The 22,273-nt window shown below is 53.2% G+C and overlaps 1 protein-coding gene across 2 annotated transcripts; it reads left to right on the forward strand.

Moving 5' to 3' along the window:
* The first annotated feature begins 200 nt into the window (after positions 1-200).
* Positions 201-10,113, forward strand: VPS18 (VPS18 core subunit of CORVET and HOPS complexes). Of its 2 annotated transcripts, none has more exons than XM_055316912.1 (5): positions 201-685; positions 2,526-2,667; positions 5,617-5,708; positions 5,864-7,734; positions 8,766-10,113. In XM_055316912.1, the coding sequence occupies exons 2-5, from the start codon at positions 2,639-2,641 to the stop codon at positions 9,489-9,491; spliced, it is 2,718 nt and encodes a 905-aa protein (XP_055172887.1). In that variant the 5' UTR covers positions 201-685; positions 2,526-2,638; the 3' UTR covers positions 9,492-10,113. The 2 variants fall into 2 exon arrangements, with proteins under 2 accessions (XP_055172887.1, XP_055172886.1); XM_055316911.1 differs by lacking the exon at positions 201-685 and adding an exon at positions 1,088-1,473.
* Positions 10,114-22,273: the final 12,160 nt, after the last annotated feature.

Consider the following 22,273-nt stretch of genomic DNA (forward strand, 5'->3'; position numbering starts at 1 on the left):
ATGGCCATGTCCCTGGGTAAGCCTCACCAGGGCTGAGACTTTTGTCTGTTTTTTTGTCTGTCAGGCCCCCAGAGCCTGGAATAGTGCCTGGCAGAGAGTGTGCACTCACTTGTGAAGGAGTGAGCTTCTGAACAAATCCATCCACCGCTTTTCTAGCATTATCTACTGGTTCATTGTCCCTGCAGATTTATGACCTTCAAGGACGGTATTGTACTTAATCTGTGACTCCAGCACCTAGCCCAAGGCAAGGCACAAAGTAGGTGCTCAATGCTGTTTTGAATGAGTGAATGGACGTGAATGGAAGCAGTCCGACACCCCGGGGCTGTGCTTGGCGTTTTCGGCCATTCCTTCGCCACTGCGGAGCTGGTCACTGCGGAGCAGGTTAGGTAGCACTTGCCTTCCGTTGGCCAAGTCCACCAGCTCTGTCACTTCCGGAAAGCTGGTGGGCCCCTCTATGCGGGAGAGGAGAGCCCAGAGCTGCTTGCCTTTGTCTTGTGACGGTAGGATCAAGACAGCGATTAGATTGAGGGGCGGGAGGATCTCCTGGGGACCGGGGGCAGCGGCCTGTTCGGAGAGGTCGGAGCGGGAGCCGGACGAGGAGGCTGAGCGGTGCGAGGGAGGAAAGCCTGGGCATGCAAGGAGCCGGAGACCGGCCCGGAGGCTGGGGCTGGACGGCGCTGAGCCGGTAAGGGAAGGGCCTAAAAAAGCCGGGATTGCCTCCTCGCGTCAAAGCTCGGAACTGCACCAGGGTCCTATACCGAAGGGCCGGGGTTCCGCGGGGCCAGCCCGGCCCCCAGCAGGACTGCCTCTCTGACGCGTCCCGGGCTCCGCCTCCAGCCGAGAGCTCCCGCAGCACTTCTGGCTCCCGCCCTCAGGGGCTGACCGGGCCCAGGCCAGGCCCCGCCCCCGCCTTGGCCCCGCCCCCGCCCTGGCCCCGCCTCCTCTCCCGTCGCCCTCCCCTCCTCCTAGCTGCCGGCCGCGATTCGTTCCTACGCGAGCAGACGTGGGGGGGGGTCTGAGAACCCGGAAGTTACGTTATAGGCGCGCGTCCCGGGGGCGGGAGTCAGCTGAGCTGCCGGGGCGAGGTTGGGATCTTCTGGAAGCGGCTGAAGGGAGCCAGTGATCTTTTAGGGGGCGGGAGCGGGGTGCAGGACTGCGCCAGATTCAGGGGGTGGGCTCCCCGGGCTTCTCGCTCTATAAGGCGAGAGCGAGAAAATCCTCGGGAATTTTAAGAGGAGGAGTGGGCGGCGGATTGCCAAGATCTGTCAGGTTTTTGTCGCGGTTGGGGAGACGTAGTTTCCAATCCAGGGCGACGGGGATCCCTGGGGGAAGCCCTGTTGTAGTCCCTGGGCCCGGGACGGAGGGCCCAGAGGCCGGGCACCATGGCGTCCATCCTGGATGAATACGAGGACTCCCTGTCCCGCTCAGCCGTCTTGCAGCCGGGCTGCCCCAGCGTGGGCATCCCCCACTCGGGTAAGGGAGTGAAGGGTGCCGCTCACCCTATCCGCTCACCTGGCACCTTCGGGGGACGATCAGGGGAGTAACTCCAAGAGGTCCGGTTCATCGCCCGGAGGTGCAAGTCCAGGTCTAGGCCCCTGATTCTCCTCAGGCTCTCTCGGCCCCCAGCCGGTGGATGGTCGAAGTTTGAAAAGAGCAGCAAGAGCAGCCTCGTGATCTACGCCCTGCCACTAGGGTCCTGAGAGGAAACTGGGACCTAGATAAGGAAGTGACTTGTCTACAGAGCCACTGTTGAGAGAACTGAGACTAGGCTTCAGGCTTCAGCCAGAGCTTATGCTTTTCCTACCAGGCCCCATCTGGAGGTGGGAGGAAGAGAGTGGTCAAAGAAAATGGTGGAAGGGGAATGTTGCAGGGGGAAGGAAGGCTGGTTCTAGAGGGAATTTCGTCACTGAACAGGGAAAAATGAAGTTATTTTAGGCCTTTGCTAAATCTGGGTGCGGCCTGGTGTTGAGGGGAAATTTTTGTAGAAAGTAGGACAGAGTGAGCAGAGGGGTCTGAAGTGCTGGGATATTTTGTGCAGTGGTAAAAACATGAGAGCAAAAGCTAGAGAGAAAGAAGCTGTAGTTTGATTGGAACTGTTCCCCAGGGCTCCCTCTGCCTTCATTCTTCTGGAGACTCAGAGCATTACTGCATGGGCAGGGAGGAGGGGAGAGAGTGGATCTAGAATACTTCAGTTGAGCTGGGATTGCTGGGCCCAAGATTGACAAGGGGAAACATCCAACCCTTCCCCCTCGGTACCATTGGGAGCAGGTACATGACAGTGCAGCAGCAGGCCTATAGTTCAAAGAATCCACCCCTCAGGGCTGTCATTATGTGTGAAAAGAGCCCAGGATCCCTATTGTTGAGGTGATTAGAAGACTACTTGATATATTGATAATTAAACTTTTAACCAAGGGCTTGGGGTAGGAATATGTTGGGAAGGTGGGGTGGAAACTTTTTTTGTTGCCTCTCCTTGTCCTTCCTCCATGTTTTCCATAGCTAAGCTTTAATTCCCTCCTTTCCTGTAGGGTATGTGAATGCCCAGCTAGAGAAGGAAGTGCCCATCTTCACGAAGCAGCGCATTGACTTTACCCCTTCTGAGCGTATTACCAGTCTTGTCGTCTCTTGTAATCAGCTCTGCATGAGCCTGGGCAAGGACACACTACTCCGGTAAGTGAGAGCCCAAAAGGTTTAGGAGTAGGGAGTAGATTAGTGGTATTTGGGGACTGATCACTGACTGGGGCCTTTCTTTCACTGCAGATGAAATAGTAGATTTGGAATTTTCCAGAAATATCCATTCCCAAAGAGAATTAATGTAGTTAAATCAGGTAGACCTGGATCAGATCCCAGATTTCCACTTACCAGCAAGTCATCCCCAGTCTCTCTAAATGTGTCCCTTCATCTGTTAAAGATAGTACCAACTCACAAATTAGTCACATTGATCAGGGAACTGTCTAGAGTCCTAAAGTAAATCCACTATAAATGGAAATAATATATCTCAATAAAACTGGAAATAAATACATACATACATACATACATTAAGTGGAAATAATATATAACAAAGGTGTCAGCAAGCAAAATCGTTTATCCAGAATAACTATCTGGGATAAAACAGAACTAAGCTTCTATATCACAAAAATAAGTTCCAGGTAGAATAATGATTTAAATATAAAAAATACACTGAATGTCAAAAGAATATTTAATGGGAGCACCTGGGTGGTTCAGTCAGTAAAGTGTTTGACTCCTGATTTGGGCTCAGGTCATGATTTTGGGGTTGTGAGATTAAGTCTCACATTGAGCTCTGTGCTGGGCATGGAGCTTGCTTGAGATTCCCTCTTTCTCTTCCCTCCTTTTTCAAAAAAATTAAAATATAAAATAAAAAAAAAATAAGAGAGGGGTGTCTAAGTGGCTCGGTTGGTTAGGCATCTGATTCTTGATTTCAGTTCAGGTCATGATCTCAGGATTATGAGATCAAGTCCTGCATTGGACTGAGCACAAAGCTTGCTTAAGACTCTCTTCTCCCTCCCTCTGTCCCTCCCCATACCCCCTTCCACTTGTGGACTCGAGTGTGCACACACTCTCTCTTTCTCTAAAATAAGTTAAGTAAATAAATAATGATAAACTTATAAGAAAAAGCATTTGAATCAGGTCACAGCCAAAGATGGTGGGAAAATGATGTTTTTCCACATGATTAAAGATTTACATCCCTATTCCTTAAAAAAACCCTTACAAATTAATAAGAAAAAGACACTTCAGGAGAAAAGGGAGGGCAAAGAATATAAACCAGCAATTTACAAAAGAAGAACTCTGCCTTTCTAGTAAACATCTAAAAATATTTTCAGCCTTTGGGTTGTACAGTACCATGTTTTTAACCTATCAGATTGACAAAAATTAGAAACAGTAACATACAGTGCTGGTGAAAACACACAAAGGAGGATTCTCACATGCTGCTGGTGACAGTGTAAATTGCCACCATGTTTTTGGAAAAGTAATCTGGCAGCATTATTTGTAGTAGGAAAAACTGGACCCAAACTGAATGCCCATCAACAGGAAAAAGATAAAATTATGGTTGAACCATAAAGGGGAAAATTATGCAGTTTTTAAAATAGTGAGTTAGAACTGTATCTGTTGACACAGTAGAATGTTCATGAAATATCATCAAGTGAGAATAGGAAGTTACAATTTTTTTTTTAAATGCTGAGTATCTTTTTTTTTTTTTAAGATTTTATTTATTGGGATCCCTGGATGGCGCAGTGGTTTGGCGCCTGCCTTTGGCCCAGGGCGCGATCCTGGAGACCCGGGATCGGTCTCCAGGATCGAATCCCACGTCGGGCTCCCGGTGCATGGAGCCTGCTTCTCCCTCTGCCTGTGTCTCTGCCTCTCTCTCTCTCTCTCTCACTGTGTGCCTATCATAAATAAATAAAAATTAAAAAAAAAAAAGATTTTATTTATTTATTCATGAGAGACACACAGAGAGGCAGAGACACAGGCACAGTCTTAATCGAGTGATGTGGGACTTTTTTTTTTTAATTTTTTTAATTTTTTTGTTTTATTTATTTATGATAGGCACACAGTGAGAGAGAGAGAGGCAGAGACACAGGCAGAGGGAGAAGCAGGCTCCATACACCGGGAGCCCGACGTGGGATTCGATCCCGGGTCTCCAGGATCACGCCTGGGCCAAAGGCAGGCGCTAAACCGCTGCGCCACCCAGGGATCCCCGAGTGATGTGGGACTTGATCCTGGGACTCCGAGATCATGCCCTGGGCCAAAGGCAGACGCCCAACCACTGAGCCACCCAGGCGTCCCAGCAAGTTATAAATTAATATGTATATATACAGACACAACATGAAGAATTTTTTGTAAAAACATAAAAACTGAGGAAACAACTATTTTGTAAGCATGAAGAAAGACATTAAAACCAATTTTGTCTATGGAGAATGGCAGGTTTTAGAAGAAATCACTATACATCTTTGTTTAGAATGAGCATATAATTTGAAAAGAATTTAATAAGGGAAATATAACTTACAGGAACACTTGTCAAGGTTATCATGAAGATTTTTTTTTTTTTAAGATTTTATTTAAGAGAGAGGGAGCAAGCATGAGGGTGGGGGAGGGCAGAGAGAGCGAGAAAAAGAGGCAGATTCCCTGGATATGGGGCTCCAGGCTGGATCCCAGGACCCTGAGATCATGACCTGAGCCAAAGGCAGACACTTAATTGACTGAGCCACCCGGGTTATCCCCATGGTTATCCTGAAGATTAATTGAGCTCTACTAGGTTAAGCTCTTGGCATGGTGCTTGGTATACAGAAAGCGCTCAGTAACTGTTAGCAATCTGGTTGCCTGCCTTCCCAGACGTACTGCAGATCTCCTGAGAAGAGGAAAAGACTTGTGTTTAGTGACTTCTCAAAATGAAACGGAAGAATTCTCAGGGTGGAGGGTTCTTAAATAGGACCCTGTATGTATTTCAGAGTTCCCTTGGGATTGTATGCAGAATTTTATGTGTGAATATAGATTTCAGGGCAGAAGGACTGTGGCTTTCATCAGATTATAAAGAGGTTTGTGATTCCAAAAAGTGATCTGTCCTTCTCTGGAGTGATGCTGTGACTCTTGTCCCAACAGCATTGACTTGGGCAAGGCAAACGAACCCAACCACGTGGAGCTGGGGCGCAAGGATGATGCCAAGGTTCACAAGATGTTTCTGGACCACACTGGTAAATGGTGGTGGAGGTCTGAGGTTGGAGGGAGAGTGGAGCAGAGGGTAGGTCACTGCCTGAGCAGGTGGGATCTGAGAGTGGTGAAGGCAAGGAGGAGGCTGAGGGTGGGAATGGCAGTGTTCTGTAAGGTGCCATACTCTCCCCCACTCCAGGCTCTCACCTGCTGATTGCTCTGAGCAGCACTGAGGTCCTCTATGTGAACCGTAATGGACAGAAGGTACGGCCACTGGCACGGTGGAAGGGGCAGCTGGTGGAGAGTGTGGGCTGGAACAAGGCACTGGGCAGTGAGAGCAGCACAGGCCCCATCCTGGTCGGCACTGCCCAAGGCCAGATCTTCGAAGCAGAGCTCTCCGCCAGTGAGGGTGGGCTTTTTGGCCCTGCCCCAGATCTCTACTTCCGCCCATTGTATGTTCTAAATGAAGAAGGGGGTCCAGCACCTGTGTGCTCCCTTGAGGCCGAGCGAGGCCCTGATGGGCGTGGCTTCGTGATCGCCACCACCAGGCAGCGCCTCTTCCAGTTCATAGGCCGAGCAGCTGAGGGAGCTGAGGCCCAGGGCTTCTCGGGGCTCTTTGCTGCCTACGCTGACCACCCACCCCCATTCCGTGAGTTCCCCAGCAGTCTGGGCTACAGCGAGTTGGCCTTCTATACCCCCAAACTGCGTTCTGCACCTCGGGCCTTTGCCTGGATGATGGGGGACGGCGTGTTGTATGGAGCATTGGACTGTGGGCGCCCCGATTCCCTGCTGAGCGAGGAGCGTGTCTGGGAGTACCCAGAGGGGGTAGGTCCTGGGGCCAGCCCACCCCTGGCCATCGTCCTGACCCAGTTCCACTTCCTGCTGCTGCTGGCTGACCGAGTAGAGGCAGTGTGCACCCTGACGGGGCAGGTGGTGCTGCGGGATCACTTCCTGGAGAAGTTTGGGCCACTGAAGCACATGGTGAAGGACTCTTCCACAGGCCACCTGTGGGCCTACACTGAGCGAGCCGTCTTCCGCTACCACGTACAGCGGGAGGCCCGAGATGTCTGGCGCACCTACCTGGACATGAACCGCTTTGACCTGGCCAAAGAGTATTGCCGAGAGCGGCCTGACTGCCTGGACACTGTCCTGGCCCGAGAGGCCGATTTCTGTTTTCGTCAACGCCGTTACCTGGAGAGCGCCCGCTGCTATGCCCTGACTCAGAGCTACTTTGAGGAAATCGCCCTCAAGTTCTTGGAGGCCCGACAGGAGGAGGCTCTAGCTGAGTTCCTACAGCGAAAACTGGCCAGTTTGAAGCCTGCTGAGCGAACCCAGGCCACGCTGCTTACCACCTGGCTGACAGAGCTTTACCTGAGCCGGCTAGGAGCACTACAGGGTGATCCTGAGGCCCTGAACTTATACCGGGAAACACGGGAGCGCTTCCGGTCCTTCCTCAGCAGTCCCCGCCACAAAGAGTGGCTCTTTGCCAGCCGGGCCTCCATCCACGAACTGCTGGCCAGCCACGGGGACACGGAACATATGGTGTACTTTGCCGTGATCATGCAGGACTATGAGCGGGTGGTGGCATACCATTGCCAGCATGAGGCCTACGAGGAAGCCCTGGCTGTGCTTGCTCGCCACCGTGACCCCCAGCTCTTCTATAAGTTCTCACCCATCCTCATCCGTCACATTCCTCGCCAGCTGGTAGATGCTTGGATTGAGCTGGGCAGCCGCCTGGATGCTCGGCAGCTCATCCCTGCCCTGGTGAACTACAGCCAGGGTGGTGAGGCCCAGCAGGTGAGCCAGGCCATCCGCTACATGGAGTTCTGCGTGAATGTGCTGGGCGAGACTGAGCAGGCTATTCACAATTACCTGCTGTCGCTCTATGCCCGAGGCCAGCCTGCCTCACTGCTGGCCTACCTTGAGCAGGCAGGGGCCAGCCCACACCGTGTGCATTACGACCTCAAGTATGCGCTGCGGCTTTGTGCTGAGCACGGCCACCACCGTGCTTGTGTCCACGTCTACAAGGTCCTAGAGCTGTATGAGGAGGCCGTGGACTTGGCCCTGCAGGTGAGCCAATGAGTTTTGACCCCTCCAGCACAGGGGCCTGGAGAGCAGTCTCATCAGATGCTGAGGGTTTGGAGTGGGGGGCTGTGGCTAGAGGGTGCTGGCTACTCTTGTGGAAAGGTGCTATAGTATAGAGTTTAAGAACGTGGACTCTGAGGCCAGTGTTTGAAGTCTGGTTCTGCCACGTAATAAGCTGTATGACCTCAGGCTGATTTCCAACCCTCTCTTTGCCTCAGATCATTCAGCCACAAATGGGATAATATTCTAGTACTTCCGTCCTAGGGTTGATGAGCATAGTGTATACGGAAAGTGCTCAGAACAGTGACTGCCCTGCTGGTAAGTTCTACACATGTGCTAGCGCTAGCAATTGCGTTACAGTCACAACTGCCGGAGGGGAGGGTGCTGAGTTACATTTTTCAATCATGAGTTATCACGTGCCTTTGGATAATATGAAATGCTTAGTGAAAATGCAAATTCCTGGGTCTGAATCCAGGACTTGCTGTATTAGAAAGTCGAAGGTGGAGCCCAAAAATCTGTATTTTGAATATGCTCCCTAAATGATTTTTAAATTTGCCAAAAATCAGGGCTGCCTGAGTGGCTCAGTCAGCTGAGTGTCTTCAGCTCAGGCTATGATCCCGGGGTCTTGGGATCGAGCCTCAGATCAGGCTCCTGCTCAGCGGGGAGTCTACCTCTCCATCTCCCTCTGCCTCTCACCCCTACCCCCACCCATGCTCTTTCTCACTCGCTCTCTCTCAAATAATAAAATATTTAAATAAATAAAATAAATTTGCCCAAATCAAAGCCCCCTCATCGTAGGTAGCTTGTACAAAGCTTTGACAGGGCCAGGCCTGTGATTGAGACAGGTTCCTTTCTGGACCCCCAGAAGCCCCCACATTTCTTGCTGCCCAGAATGTTGGGAATCCTTCCTTGGGACCTCTCCTGTGGCCCAGGTTCCCCGTGGGCATCTGCGTCTCCCACAGTCTCTGTTCCAAGGGGCAAGGGTCTTGACCCTACCCCTTGCGGTCTCCCCACAGGTGGATGTGGACCTGGCCAAACAGTGTGCCGACTTGCCTGAGGAGGACGAGGAACTGCGTAAGAAACTGTGGCTGAAGATTGCTCGGCACGTGGTGCAAGAGGAGGAAGATGTGCAGACAGCCATGGCCTGCCTGGCCAGCTGCCCCCTGCTCAAGATTGAGGATGTGCTGCCCTTCTTTCCTGACTTCGTCACCATCGACCACTTCAAGGAGGCGATCTGCAGCTCGCTTAGGGCCTACAACCACCACATCCAAGAGCTGCAGCGGGAGATGGAGGAGGCCACAGCCAGTGCCCAGCGCATCCGGCGAGACCTACAGGAACTGCGGGGCCGGTACGGGGCAGTGGAGCCCCAGGACAAGTGCGCCACCTGCGACTTCCCCCTGCTCAACCGGCCTTTTTACCTTTTCCTCTGTGGCCACATGTTCCATGCTGACTGCCTGCTGCAGGCTGTGCGGCCGGGCCTGCCCGCCTACAAGCAGGCCCGGCTGGAGGAGCTGCAGCGGAAGCTGGGAGCTGCTCCGGCCCCTACCAAGGGCTCCGCCCGTGCCAAGGAGGCCGAGGCAGGGGCAGCCACAGCGGGGCCCAGTCGGGAGCAGCTTAAGGCCGACCTGGATGAACTGGTGGCGGCCGAGTGCGTGTACTGTGGGGAGCTGATGATCCGCTCCATTGACCGGCCCTTCATTGACCCCCAGCGCTATGAGGAGGAGCACCTCAGTTGGCTGTAGGAGGGTGTGGCCCTGCTGGGTGGCAAGCAGCCAGGGGCACTCACCCCCTCTGGGGAAGGCCACGCAGGGGTCTGTGCTCAGTCGTCGAGACTGCTGGGCTGTGACAGCATCAGGGAGAGTGGGAGTATAGCTGTTGCTGTAAGGTGCCATCCGTGAGTGCGTTCTGCCACTGTCCTGTCTGCGCTCTTCTTCAGAGCTGCTCTAGAGCTGCTGTTATGCCAAGCCGTCTGCCTGCCTCCCAGTAGAGGGCCTTAGTCTGGAGAGGTCAGAATTCTGACCCCATCACTGTTCCCCCTCCATCTAACCGTCCTCTTTTCCTTTTTACTTTCCACAGGCATCCTGTTCACTTCTACAGTGAGACTAGCATTCTTTCTTTTCACTTCATGGCCCTTCTCTCTCAGAGGAAGGCCTCTCCCATATCTGCCCCTAGGTCCCAGAAACCGAAAGACAGCCCCTCCAAGCCCTGGATGTAGAGGATGGGAAAGGTGATGCCAGTGGTGGGTGCCTCTCGTGTACACCTTCTGGGACTCTGGTGTGTGTGGGTGCCCTGGGGAAGAGGGCCTCATGGAGGCCAGTGGGAGATGGTGATGGGGTTGGGGAGCATTAAACTGCCTGCACTGCACTGGGGGCTCTGGACTTGATGGCTTTGTGTTGATGCTGGTCTGAGAAGTGTGTGAGTCATTTCCAGGGGGGTACCACAGGGAGGCTGCTGGGACCCTGAACGCTTTCCAGCCATGGCCTTCACTCCCTCACCTGGAGATGTGACCAATTGATTTTGCTATTCTTGTGATTTGCTCACTCCCTTGTCCCTCCTCCATCCTCTCTGACTCCAGGCTTCAGCTGGGACCCATGGCCCACCATCCTCTCAGAGCAAGAACTGTTCTCTATTTGGCCGGCAGGTGGTGCTGCTCCCCACAGAATCCTTCACAGGGAACTGGGGGACACTGATTGCTTGTCACCTTCTCCACTGCTGCTTCCTTGGTCTGTTCCTCCCTAGCATGTTCTGGGAGTCTGTACTGCCTAACCATGAATCTAAGTCCTCATCCTTCTTCCTGCCATTAGCCCTTAGGCCTGCTAGATTTTGCTTGCCCTTCCCTTTGCCAGCCTGGATCCTTGCATCCCCAGCTTCTGCTAGCTTTGAGACTGCCACTGCCACCATCCATGGTGTTTGGCAGATAGATTTTTCCTCATCTGACTCCTGTGACCTGCCCCTCCCTGTCCAGATTACACTTTGGTAGTTTTGGCTACCCTAGGGAGTCCTGGATCGGGGCCTTCCTGTGACATCAGAGAGCACCCTTTGCTCCATGGACTGGGGTTCACAGTCCACTGCCCTGCAGTATGGGTGTGGTCTATCAGCTGCCCAGACTGAAACAAAATAACAAAATAAGTGGGTGTTCCTAGAATCAGGTGAGTGAAGCCCCCTGACTGGTGACTGCAGGCTTTTCTCTCCCCTGCAGACTAGCCCTTCTCCAAGACCTTCACCTCCTGCAGTCCTGGTGAAGTCTTGCCCTGCTGAGGTACCTCCAACCACTAGAACAACAGTGTCTCCTTGCGGCCTCTGCCAATGGACAGGCTAGAAGCTGCCCATCTTTGATGAGCCTCAGACTCCCCATCTTCCACCTAAAGCAAGAGGGAGCAAATGTGAAGCAGTTGGTAATCACTGGGTGGTTTGAGAACATCCTAATCCTGTTCCTCGTGTACCAAGAAGATTTAAAGGGCTCTTGTTCCCTCTTCCCATGTGGCCTAAGGCTCCCCTCATACCTAGACCAGCCCAGTAGAGGACTAAGGGGTACTGTTCCCCACTATCAGTATTAGGTCTAAACTTTGACCTGCCACTTACATGGTCACTTGCTTGGAACAGCTTGGGTTGTCTGTCTTTGCACATAATGGGTGCCTAATACATGTTAAACAAACACTGCCTTATCGCTCCCTCCTCCCGGAGGACTTGACTAAGACAGCCTGGGATGCCCTTCCCCCTTCTGTCCTCTCTGGAGCCTGCCCATCTGGTCCTAGGCTGCTTCCTCTTTCCTGGAAAAAAAGACCTCAGGCTTCCTTGGCACTGACAGAATGGGGTTCCGTTGAGTCAGGGCAACGGGAAGCCACAGCTCTTAGATCCCTGGAAACCAAGCAAGGCCTGGAATGGAGGGGAGAGAGAAGGCCCTTGGGGCCTTGGCCCTAAGCCTGGGGAGGGCCAGAAGGGGGTGTGGTGGGGGAGCAGCTGTGTGGGCAGAGACCAAGATGAATGAGCTACTCCTGGAGCTGTCACTGGAAATAGGAGGAGTGGCCACAGGCAGTGACGCTGAGAACAGGGCAGGAGGCCCGTAAACAAGGAAGCCACCTGGGGGAGACTCAGGGCGGTCACTGGTCCTGGGGAGCAGGTGCTTCCTGAGGCGCGCCCTTGAGAGGGCTCTAGGGGGCTGCCTGGCCAAGTCATCAGCTGGCACAAGGGGGCGCTGTCGACTGGCTTCCCGAAACCACTGGCTCCTTTCCACCGCTCCACGGGGAGTGGCCATCGGAGGGTGTGACGACCCAGGTCTGAGCCCTAGCTTTCCCCGCCGGCGGCCCTCCCTTCTGTCCCTAAGGCAGGCTGGACAAGGGCACTAACCCTGGCAGGTAGGGCACGGGGCTCCAAGCTGGCCAGCACGGGTGTGAGCTCATTCCCCCAGGACCACCTGTTCTTGCATCCCCCTTCCCCGCCCCCAGAGCTTAGGTTGCACACTGGGCCCCCATTGACTTCATTGGTTGGGAGGGGGCTCCGAGGCTACCAGGCTCCAGGCTGCCCTTGGAGCTGCCCCCCTGGCGCCAGGGAAACAAAAGGTTAGGGGGCCCAGAGGGAGTTATCTGGCCCCAACACCACCAAGGGATGGGGAGGGGCCCAGGAGGGGCATACCTCCTCCCCACTCCCCGAGCTCTGCAGATTCTTCGAGACACTTTCACAGGCGGAAATTCCCAGAGGTCAGAGGAGGGAAACGGTTAATTCCTTTTATTCAATGGGTCCCCCCTACACGCCTCCCCCCAGCTTCCTCCCTCCACTTCCCGCCCCCCCCTGTGTGAACAGGAAGTGGAGAGGAAAAGGCTCCGAGCTGAGCAGCTGGGAGCAGGAGGCAGGGAGTGGGCGGCCGGCTTGGTGCCAGCCCTGCCCAGGCCTCTTGGTTGCTTGCTGGAGGGCCAGACCCACTGTGGCCTGGGAAAGAATCTGCAGCCCTGCTGATGAGTGGCAGCGGAGCCGGGTAACAGCCTAGTGTCAGAGCCTCTTCTCTCAACCTGCTTCTAGGTCAAAGGCTGCTGCCAGAAGGGCGCAAGGCATCCTCCGTCCAAGACACAGCTGCCCTTGCCACTGCAGCCCCACCCCCACCGCAGGCTGGGCATCCTGAGGCTGGCAGGCATCTCTTCAGGCAGCCGCCAGTCCTGGCACTGGCTCCAGCACTCAGCCCCTTGGCCCTGCCAGTTCTTTGAAGCTCATGCAGTGCTTCCTGTTTGGGGCAGGCAATGCCAGAGCCCCTCCCCCACCATTGTTCTGTAGAGACCATAGGTCCATCTGTTGCCCCATGGTGGGGCCCCTAGGCAGTGCCACACGGGAGCAGCACCACAAAGGACCCTGCTGGCAGCTTTGATTGTGTGGATTGAAGCTGGGGCCTGAAGCAGGTTGAGGGTGAATGGTGGTCAGAGGCAGGCCTGGCGTGGGCAGTGGGCTAGAAGGAGGATGCTAGGTAGTTCTAGTCCCAGGGCAATCAGAGCCCCCAGCTTTCCCCTCCACCTGGAATGTGGCTAGGATGCTATTCAGGGAGCTCTACCTGCTGAAGCCACCAGGAGAGGAACGCCATTCTCACGCCCAGTCTCCAAAAGGGGAAACTGAGGCAGGGGGCCAACTTTGGTCTAGGATGGCTGATAAAGGAGGCACAAAGTACGGTTCTTCTCTCAAGGGGATTAGCCCTTCTTGCTGATTGCCCTCTGATTGGGTGCTTTCCTCTCCCCAAGCTCTTTGCTGTTTCTCAGCTTCTACCTTGAAGTAGCTCTTGAGCTGAGAAGTCAGGAACCACACAGGGTCACTGGGAGGTTAGGGTGGCCCTAGGTTGGTGACCAGCAACCAGTGTGCACTGAGAACAAGCCCAGGCAGGCCCAGCAGGAAAAGAGAAAGGGGCATTGGTCTGGCCCCAGGAAAACGGGTGCTGCTGAAGTTCCCAGATGGTCGGAGCTGAGTCTGTTTCCCAGGTGCGGGGGCAGGCGCTGTGTATCTGCAGCTCACCTCCTCTGCCTAATCTCACAGCTCTGCCTCCAACCTCCTTCCTCCCACAGGGCTGGAAGCCTAGACGAGGTCTACCCCACTTCCCTTACCAGATTCTCTGGCTTCTCACCAGCCTAGAACCTGAACTACCTAGAACATGCCTCCTGAAGGTAACAGTGCCGAGACCTTGGCTGCTCTTATTCAAAGAAAAGCCTTCATGGGTGTTTGGTGCCTGAAATTGAAATGCTGAGCGTCCCTGGTGGAAGCTGGGCCGAGAGCTCCACACCCCTGTTTAGTGTCCTCTATTCCTCCACCCCAATCTCTGTGGGATTGTCAGGATGCTGAGAGGAACCCAGTTGGAAAACCATTGAGCTGCCCATCCCACCTCGTGAACTTAACAGATACTGAATCTCAGAGGAGAAATTGGTGGCTGACGTGAAGCTGTAGCCAGTATCCCGTCCCTTCTCCATGAGATTCACCATAGGACCCCCCATGCCCATTGGAGCCAAACACTGTCCTTGGCTTCACTGTGCTCACTCTCCATCTCTAGCTAAAAATGCATTGAGCTGAGGAAAGGGCAGTGATTTGGAAAGAGTAAGTGTTAAGTCTCTGCCATTTACCAGCTGTCAGCTTAACCATCCCCTCAGAACTTCCAATATCTTCACTCTAAAATGTGAATAAATATTACAGAACTTGGAGGCTCAAGTGTAGCTTAGACAAGAACAGTGCAGCATATTAGGCCAGGCCCCTGAACAATTCCTGTTGGCTTGTTTCTCTTCCACTTCATGCTGTGCCTCATTCCTCTGGGACTGGGACCCTGTAAGCCCTATCGTGGCTCTTCCCTCACAAAGCCCTCTGATCTTCTCTTTGGGAAGCAGAGAGGAATTGGAAGAAAGAGATTCCTTGAGAAGGCTTCTCTGGTCTCTCAAAAGATGACAATTCTAGGGAAGAGGTTCAGGATGATCCTGAGAGAGGAATCCCTCAGGCATATAGAATATGGCCACTGAGGCCAGCCTGGGTGGCTCAGCAGTTTTGCACTACCTTTAGCCTGGGGCCTGATCCTGAAGACCTGGGATGGAGTCCCACATCGGGCTCCCGGCATGGAGCCTGCTTCTCCCTCTGCCTGTGTCTCTGCCTCTATCTATGTGTGTCTCATGAATAAATAAATAAATAAAATCTTCTAAAAAATCTTAAAAAAAAAAAAAAGAATATGGCCACTGAGGTAGGACAGGAGTGCTGCCTTGGGGGGTGGGGTTCCGGTTTCCTGGAGGACAGAGGACACTACTCTTGCTCCAGGGGCAGATAGGATAGGCTGAGGGAGCTGGGCCAGGCGTGGCTCCTGTGCCAGCCTGCCCTCAGGGTCCATCCTAGAGCTTGCACAACAGCCTGGCTGGCTAGCTGGCACTCCCCTGGGAGCTTCAGGAAGCCCCTCTTGTCCCCCCCAACCTTTGACCCCTCAGGCCTGTGCAGGCCAGAATTTCAGGCAGCTGTCCTCTCTTTTACCTTCTGTTCCTGGCCATTTCCCTTTAAGGCTGGAACTCAGAGATACCCCAAACTCCCACTTTATAGCTCATCCTTTTACATGCTGTCTGGTACAGACCAGCTGGAGCCTCCCTGGGGCTGCTCCCAATACTCCCTTTGTGGGCAGTGGGGACCCTGGGTCATAAGCTAGTGGGTAGGATCCTTGAAGTGTCGCTACCTGAAGGGCCTAAGCCTTATGGGAAAGTGGCCCCAGCAAGTACTCCTGACCTCCAGACATCCCGGTCTTGCTTGACTTCTCTGTCCCAGAGCTCAGCGGGCCAAGCCAAGAACAGAAGACAGAGCCTTCTCTCCCTCCATCCTCTGTGCAGTCAAAGTTGAAAGGACCCTTGATACTGTTCCATGTTAAACCATGCTGCACCTCACGGCACTCAGTTTCACAATCAAATAATTCCCTTTGGTATTCTAGTGGAATTTTTGCTTTTATTTTTTAGGGTTTCTTGGCCTTTTTTTTTTTTTAAGCAATCAGTCTAAATTTGTCATCACACATCCCCCATTTCCGCCCCTAAGGGCCTCCTTTTCATCCCCTGGAATCTGGAAACCATATGTGTGGGCAGAAACCCCCCAGCATCCCCCACGGCACCCTGGCCCAGCCTGGCCTCCACAGAGGCAGCCTGTTAGCTGGGTAAGAGTCTACACTCCAGGCTGGGGCTGGAAAGGGAGTTTCTCTTTGGACCTTCCCAGCTCAAGCCATGGAGAAGCCGTGTGGTCTAGTGGTTAGGGCTGGAACACATGGGTTCTGTCCCCAGCAATCTCTTTGACTAACGCCAGAAGCCTGGGAAAGTCCCCTTGGTATCCAACGGACTCAGTTTCCCCGTCCGCTAAGGGACTCAGAGCTTTCAGCTAGCTCATCTACCTACCTGCCTTGGTAAACAGAATTTTTGAACCAAAATTTTTGCTCTGTCACTTACAAGCTCTGTGACTGACAAATGGCTTAATCTTTCTAAACTTCGATTTTCTCCTCTATAAATTAGAGACTATTGAACACCTACCTCCTGGTTGTTGCTAGGATTAAATAAGAAAACATATTCTCAAGGGCCTAACATCAATAAACATTAGTTGTTAATAATAAGTAGAAATACATAATGAGGTGGCAGTGTGTTCTTAGCAGGTGCAGCTCTGGGGTCTAACCTGCCTGCCCCTGCCTCTCCTGCTCAGGCTGCCCTGGCCGGACCTTCTTTGGGCCTCCTCTGGCTCTAGAAAGGGAAGGGATGCACCAGCAGTGCTAGTAGATCAGGCCTGAAGCCCTGCTGCTCTGTCCCTGTCTCCATGGCGACCCCAGCCCCTCCCCTTCTTCCTTCCTCAGGAGCTTTCTGTTTACTGTAAACAGCTGCCCTAGCTCACTCAGCCCTAGCTGATCCCGCCCAGGGCCAGCCAGACCCTCTCTGAACTGAGGACAGGCTGGATGTGAAGGTCTCCGCACAGCATCCTGGGCTCCCAGCAGCCTTGAACACGCTCCATTTTCCCACCTGGACTGGAGGGGAGGCAGGAAGGGGAGAAGAAAGCCCTGTTACCTCAGACAAGGGCAGGCAGGATCTCAGAGACAAGAATCAATGGAGGACTGTGTAATTAAGGAGACTGTGCGGGGAGAGGCTGGTAGAGAGATCTCTGGCATGGCCTTCAAATTCTAGGTTCAGACCTGGGTTCAGATTCTGACCTGGATGTATGAATGTGGTCATTATGTGACTTCAGTCTGGTCATTTAACTTCCCTAAGCCCCACTCAGTTTACTGATTTGTAAAATGGAGGTGATGACACCCTCCTCAGAAGACTGGTTTGCTGTGTAGGTTGGTGATAACGCACTCACATTATCAGGGCATGTTGTTAGCCTGTTTTGGTGGTGACTGGATTTATGATTTCACGTCTCAGATACTCTCCTGCTCAGTTCCAGCCTATTCCTCCACCAGGCATGCCTCAATCACACCAGCTGCAAGCATGTGTATGTGTGCACAAAGCACAGACACACGTGCACACGGCAAATACACACAAGTCAAGCATAATGAAATGAATCTCACAGATGTCTGAGGCACAGAATCTCCATGAAGGTAGAGATAGATTCCAGTTGTTTGCTTCTTTCTTTTTTTTAAGATTTTATCTATTTAAAAAAAAAGATTTTATCTATTTTAAGTAATCTCTACACTCAGTGTGGGGCTTGAACTCACACCCTCGAGATCAAGAGTTGCACGCTTCACCAACTGAGCCAGCCAGGCACCCAAGTCCAGTTTCTTAAGCCCCTATCTGGGCCTGAGTAGAACAATAGAGGAGCTGGGATGTTGTCTGTACCACCATCACCGGGTCTTCACAAGTACCTACCTGTCTTTCTACTCAATCACCAGGATGGCACCTGCCCTCCCTGGTCAGCTGAAAACTGTGCAGGAATACAGAGAATGCTGTTAGGGTACGGCTCCCCATTCCTAGGGGTCAAGCTTTCAGGGGAGGATGTCTGGAATAGAGGCTTCTGGCACCCACCTGAGGGGCTCACATTGGTTTCTTTGGCTCCAGTGTCCTTGGAAGTACCAGCCAGTTAGGGGAGCCTTACAGGGTGAGATTGAGATGTCATTCCCCTTACCACCAGGACTAGGGAAAGCTGGGGTTAGGCAGGGGCATTCATCAATTTGAGTCATTCCCCACAAGCCCATGAGTAAGCGTGGCTCTGGATTTCCAGCACCCCTTCCCCATCAAGATGCCTGTTGGGTCTTCCAGGGCTGGTTCCTATTGGTCCCAGGTGTGGCCCTGGGGTTGCATCCCAGGCTCAGCTCCTTCAGAAGCAGAGAGCAGCATCTGGAGGCTTGTGGGCTTGGCTGACTCTGCTGCCTCACACCTGCCTGCCAACAAGTGGGCCTAACTCCGGAGTTTCTGTCCTCACCCTGGTCTGGGCTGCATGAGCAAGGAGAGCAGCCCCCAGTACTATAAAGTCAGCCCCGTGGACAGGGCTGGAAATCCCCCACTTCTTACCTTGGCTGGTTGAGGAAACAGCCTCCCGGCAGAAGGCCACCTCCCGCCAGGGACTTTTCTCCTGGGGGTGACACAGCATACAGGGCAGCTTACAAGGGACCCTGGCCACACTTTAGCCAGTCCCCCGGGGGTAAGGGGAGTGTCACACAGAACCACTCTCTCCCTTGCAGGAAGCGTGGCAGTCAAAGGTCCTAGAACCCTATGGGGACATAAGCAGGCCTGAAAGGGTAGTCAGGAAGGTCCACACTGCTGGTGGCATCCAGGAATCTGACAGGGCCTTAGCAAGTCTGTACCCAGAGCTCACCAGCCTCTCCTTCACAGCTCCCTTCCCTCACCTAGCACCCAATCTGAAATGGGCTTCTAATGGAATACAAAGTCTTCACAGGGCTTTGGTCTCCCGGGGTAGTGGTTTCCAAACTGTTTTGATTATGAACATTTATGTTTAAATTACACACTATAGTCAAAACACATATGAAATATTATTAAATTTCAATTTATTTTTTACTTAAAAAAGATGTTTAAATGGAAATCTTCCTATTTCCTCCCACCTCCTGACAGATGGCCTTGCTCACTCCTGCACTCAGCCCACCATGGAGCCCTCCACACTGACAGATGAAGGCAGGATAGCCTCGCTCAGAGCAGACCACCCCACCTTGCCGGAGGGTGCAGGGCATGGGGGCAGCTCATTTTCTTAATCCTTTGCAAACCACAAACAGTTGAGTAACCCACATGTGAAGCTTTTCTATGTGTTGCTGTTCGCTTGAAAAGAAACTTGGTCATCTTTGATAAGGCTCTCTTGCTGTAGTGGTGGTTCTGCTATGGTTCCCTACCCCAAAGGCCCATGCAACCTGTCCCTAGAACCACAACATCCCCATGCAGCAAGTGAGCATGGATTAAGGAAGAATGCACAGTGCTGTGTGTGTGTTTCACATTTGTGTACATGTGTGCACACACACCCGGGGTGTGCCAATCAAACAGAACCTGCTCAAGGACAGCCTATGTTTTCTTTTTTTTTTTTCTTTTTTTGTTTGTTTGTTTTTTTTTTTTCAGCCTATGTTTTCTGATCTGCTGGCTGTTGGGGCCTCATGCAAGTCACACAGGTACTGAGACACCTGCCATTAACCCTTCTGACCTGAGTCAGAAGAACCTCTGACACTGAATCATAGACTTTTATCTCATCTGCATTCACACAACCCAACCGTTTAGATAGGTGAGGCAGCTATCAATATGTCCCTGGTGGAGGGGAGGAGCCCGAGGCACAGGGAGGAGAGGGAATCGCCCAAAGTTACAGGGTTTGACAGAGCTGGGTCCCCTGTGTGCTCCCCCTCCTCCTAGGGTTTCTCTCTTGTCCTGCCACACTGCAGCTGTGGGGTGGCCTGCCTTTTCCATCCCCTAGAGAGAAGACAAGCTCAGGACCTTCTCCCTGTCCTTGAAAATGTGACCCAGCCATGGGTCAACCCTCCTAGCAGGGAGGAGAGAACCCTCTTCTGCCCAGGCCAGGGCCAGAGTTGCCCCCAGCTCCAGTTGGCCTGGCAGGCTTGGGGGGCCAGGGCTTCGCTTCCTCCTTCACTCAAAGGATCGGAAGGATGGAAGGATGGGTCCTGTAAGGGTGGCAGAAGGGGAGGGCGAAGGGAGGAGGACTCAACCTTCAGCCCCCTCCCCCCTCACTAACAGCTGTAATCTGCTTGGGAAAATCTCTCTCTCTCTCTCTCTCTCTTTTTTTTTTTTTTTCCGCACAGGAAAAAATATTAGTTGTCCCGATAACAAGGAAAACAAAATCCAGCGCAGGGCATCAGAGACTTCCTGAGGCGGGAAACAATGTCCAGGGAGTTCAGTGGAGAAGCTAGAGCTGGGAAGCTGAGGGGGAGCTGAAAGAGGACACTGGTCCAGGCCTATCCGGCCGGCGGGGGAGGGGATGACAGATCGAGGAACTTGGAAAAAAGATTTCCCCCCCAAAACCTTGAAGTCTGGGCCATTGAGCTATATCCGGGAAATGATTCAGGAGCTGCACATCCCAACCGGGATCAGGCCCCATCAGCTCAGGTGCTCCGAGTCTACCTCTCTTCCCTCCCAGGCCCCAGCCTGTTCTGCAGGGCGCTGTCGCTGTTTCAGGGTCTGAGGGACTAGAAGGTTTGGTGGCAGGGTCCCTGCTAGGGATCCGAAGGAGGCCATGGGCACCCCACAGACACCCCTCCTCCAAGGCTTTTCGCCTTGCCTCTCAGCCCTGCCAGTTGCTGCCCAGGGTAACTTGGGGGGAGGGGGCTGGGGGATCAAGAAGGGGTGGGCTTCTCCAAAGGCTCCACCCCCAAGCCCAGGGGGAGGTGTTGCCCATTTCCTGGGCACTTGTGCTATTCCGCTCTGCGGCCAGTGGGTGTGGCCTCTCAACACTGTGGGCTCTGGGAGGCCTCAGGATTTAAAGCAGGGCCCTGTGCTCCCAGTGAGAAGTGATTCTCAACCCCAGGTGCACAACGGGGTCATGTAGGGAGCATTTCGAAAATACCAGTGCCTCCTAGGCCTCTTTTCTGAACAATTATATCAAAACCTCTAGGGAGCTGCTCAGGTGTTTCTTGTGCAGTCAGGGCTGAGAAACCCCTGTTCCATGACCCTGTGAGCCTTTGGTCACTTGCTGGCTGGTCCCCTCCACCTGTGCCATCAGCCCTGACCCCTCAGTTACAGGTTGGAGCCCCTGGCAAATTACCACCTAGCGGTTGGCCTCCAGAGGTGCCTGCAGAGTTAGCTGACCAGCCAGAGGCCAGCTGCCTAACCCAAGAGGAGGATCTGAGTTACTGCTGCCCCTTCCCTCTGCTCTCTTCCTCTTGGGTAATGAGGCCTGGGGCCTTTGTTTTCGGCCAACAGGAGTGTGACCAGAAACCTACCCACAGCTTAATTACAGCCCTGTTCACTGGCCATAGGCTGGCCACCTTCCACATCCAACCTGCTCAGCCCTTCAGCTCAACATCCCCCTACCTCATAGAGCCTGCAGCCCAGGCAACTCCTCCCCATATCCCAGGGTCATAGCTGGCTTTATTCTCAGGAGGACTTGAGGTTCCTTCCCCCATATGCCCTCAGCCCTAGCTCTGCACAAAGCCTAGGGCTCCTAGAGGTCTGGGCTATGAGCACAGGAGCTATGATCACCACCAAGGGCTGGGGCCCTACCAGGGTACTGCTGCTGGTAAACTAGTAAAGTCAGAGACCATTCCTTGTTCGTTTTTGATTGTTCGTCAACATGTCGCAGTCACCTAAGTGCCTGGTCTAAGGGGAGACACACACCTGAAGGGAGCCACAGTCCTTCCACTCAAAGGCCATCTCAAGACAGGGAAGGACCAGGGCACCTGGCTCTTGTGACTCTTGATCTTAGGGTTGTGAGCTCAAGCCCCATGTTGGGCATAGAGGTTACTTTAAAGAGAGAGAGAAGAGATGCAGTGGCTCAGCAGTTTATTTTGTTTATTTTTTTTAGATTTTATTTATTTATTCATGAGAGAGAGAGAGAGAGGGAAAGACACAGGCAGAGGAAGAGGCAAGCTCCATGCAGAGAGCCTGACGTGGGACTCGATCCCGGGACCCCGGGGTCACGCCCTAGGCCAAAGGCAGCACCAAACTGCTGAGCCACCCAGGCGCCCGACTCCTGTCTTCTCCCGGGGCATGATCCCGCAATCCCAGGATCGCGTCCCACGTTGGGCTCCCTGCTTCTCCCTCCACCTGTGTCTCTCATGAATAAATAAATTTTTAAAATCTTAATAAGAGAGAGAGAGAGAGAAGGACTGTACTGAGCTATCACAATGAGTTCTCTGAAACGTTCTCAGGAACCCTCTATCAGCATAGTGCAGGGAGTATAGCAACCGCTCCATAAATGTTTGTTGAACGAATATTCGTTTCTTTTTTTTTTTTATGACAGTCACAGAGAGAGAGAGAGAGAGAGAGAGAGAGAGAGGCAGAGACATAGGGAGAAGCGGGCTCTATGGGCTCTATGCACCGGGAGCCCGACATGGGATTCGATCCCGGGTGTCCAGGATCACGCCCTGGGCCAAAGGCAGGCACCAAACCGCTGCGCCACCCAGGGATCC

Source organism: Nyctereutes procyonoides, unplaced genomic scaffold (genome assembly GCF_905146905.1).
Source record: "Nyctereutes procyonoides isolate TBG_1078 unplaced genomic scaffold, NYPRO_anot_genome, whole genome shotgun sequence".
Lineage (NCBI taxonomy): Eukaryota > Metazoa > Chordata > Mammalia > Carnivora > Canidae > Nyctereutes > Nyctereutes procyonoides.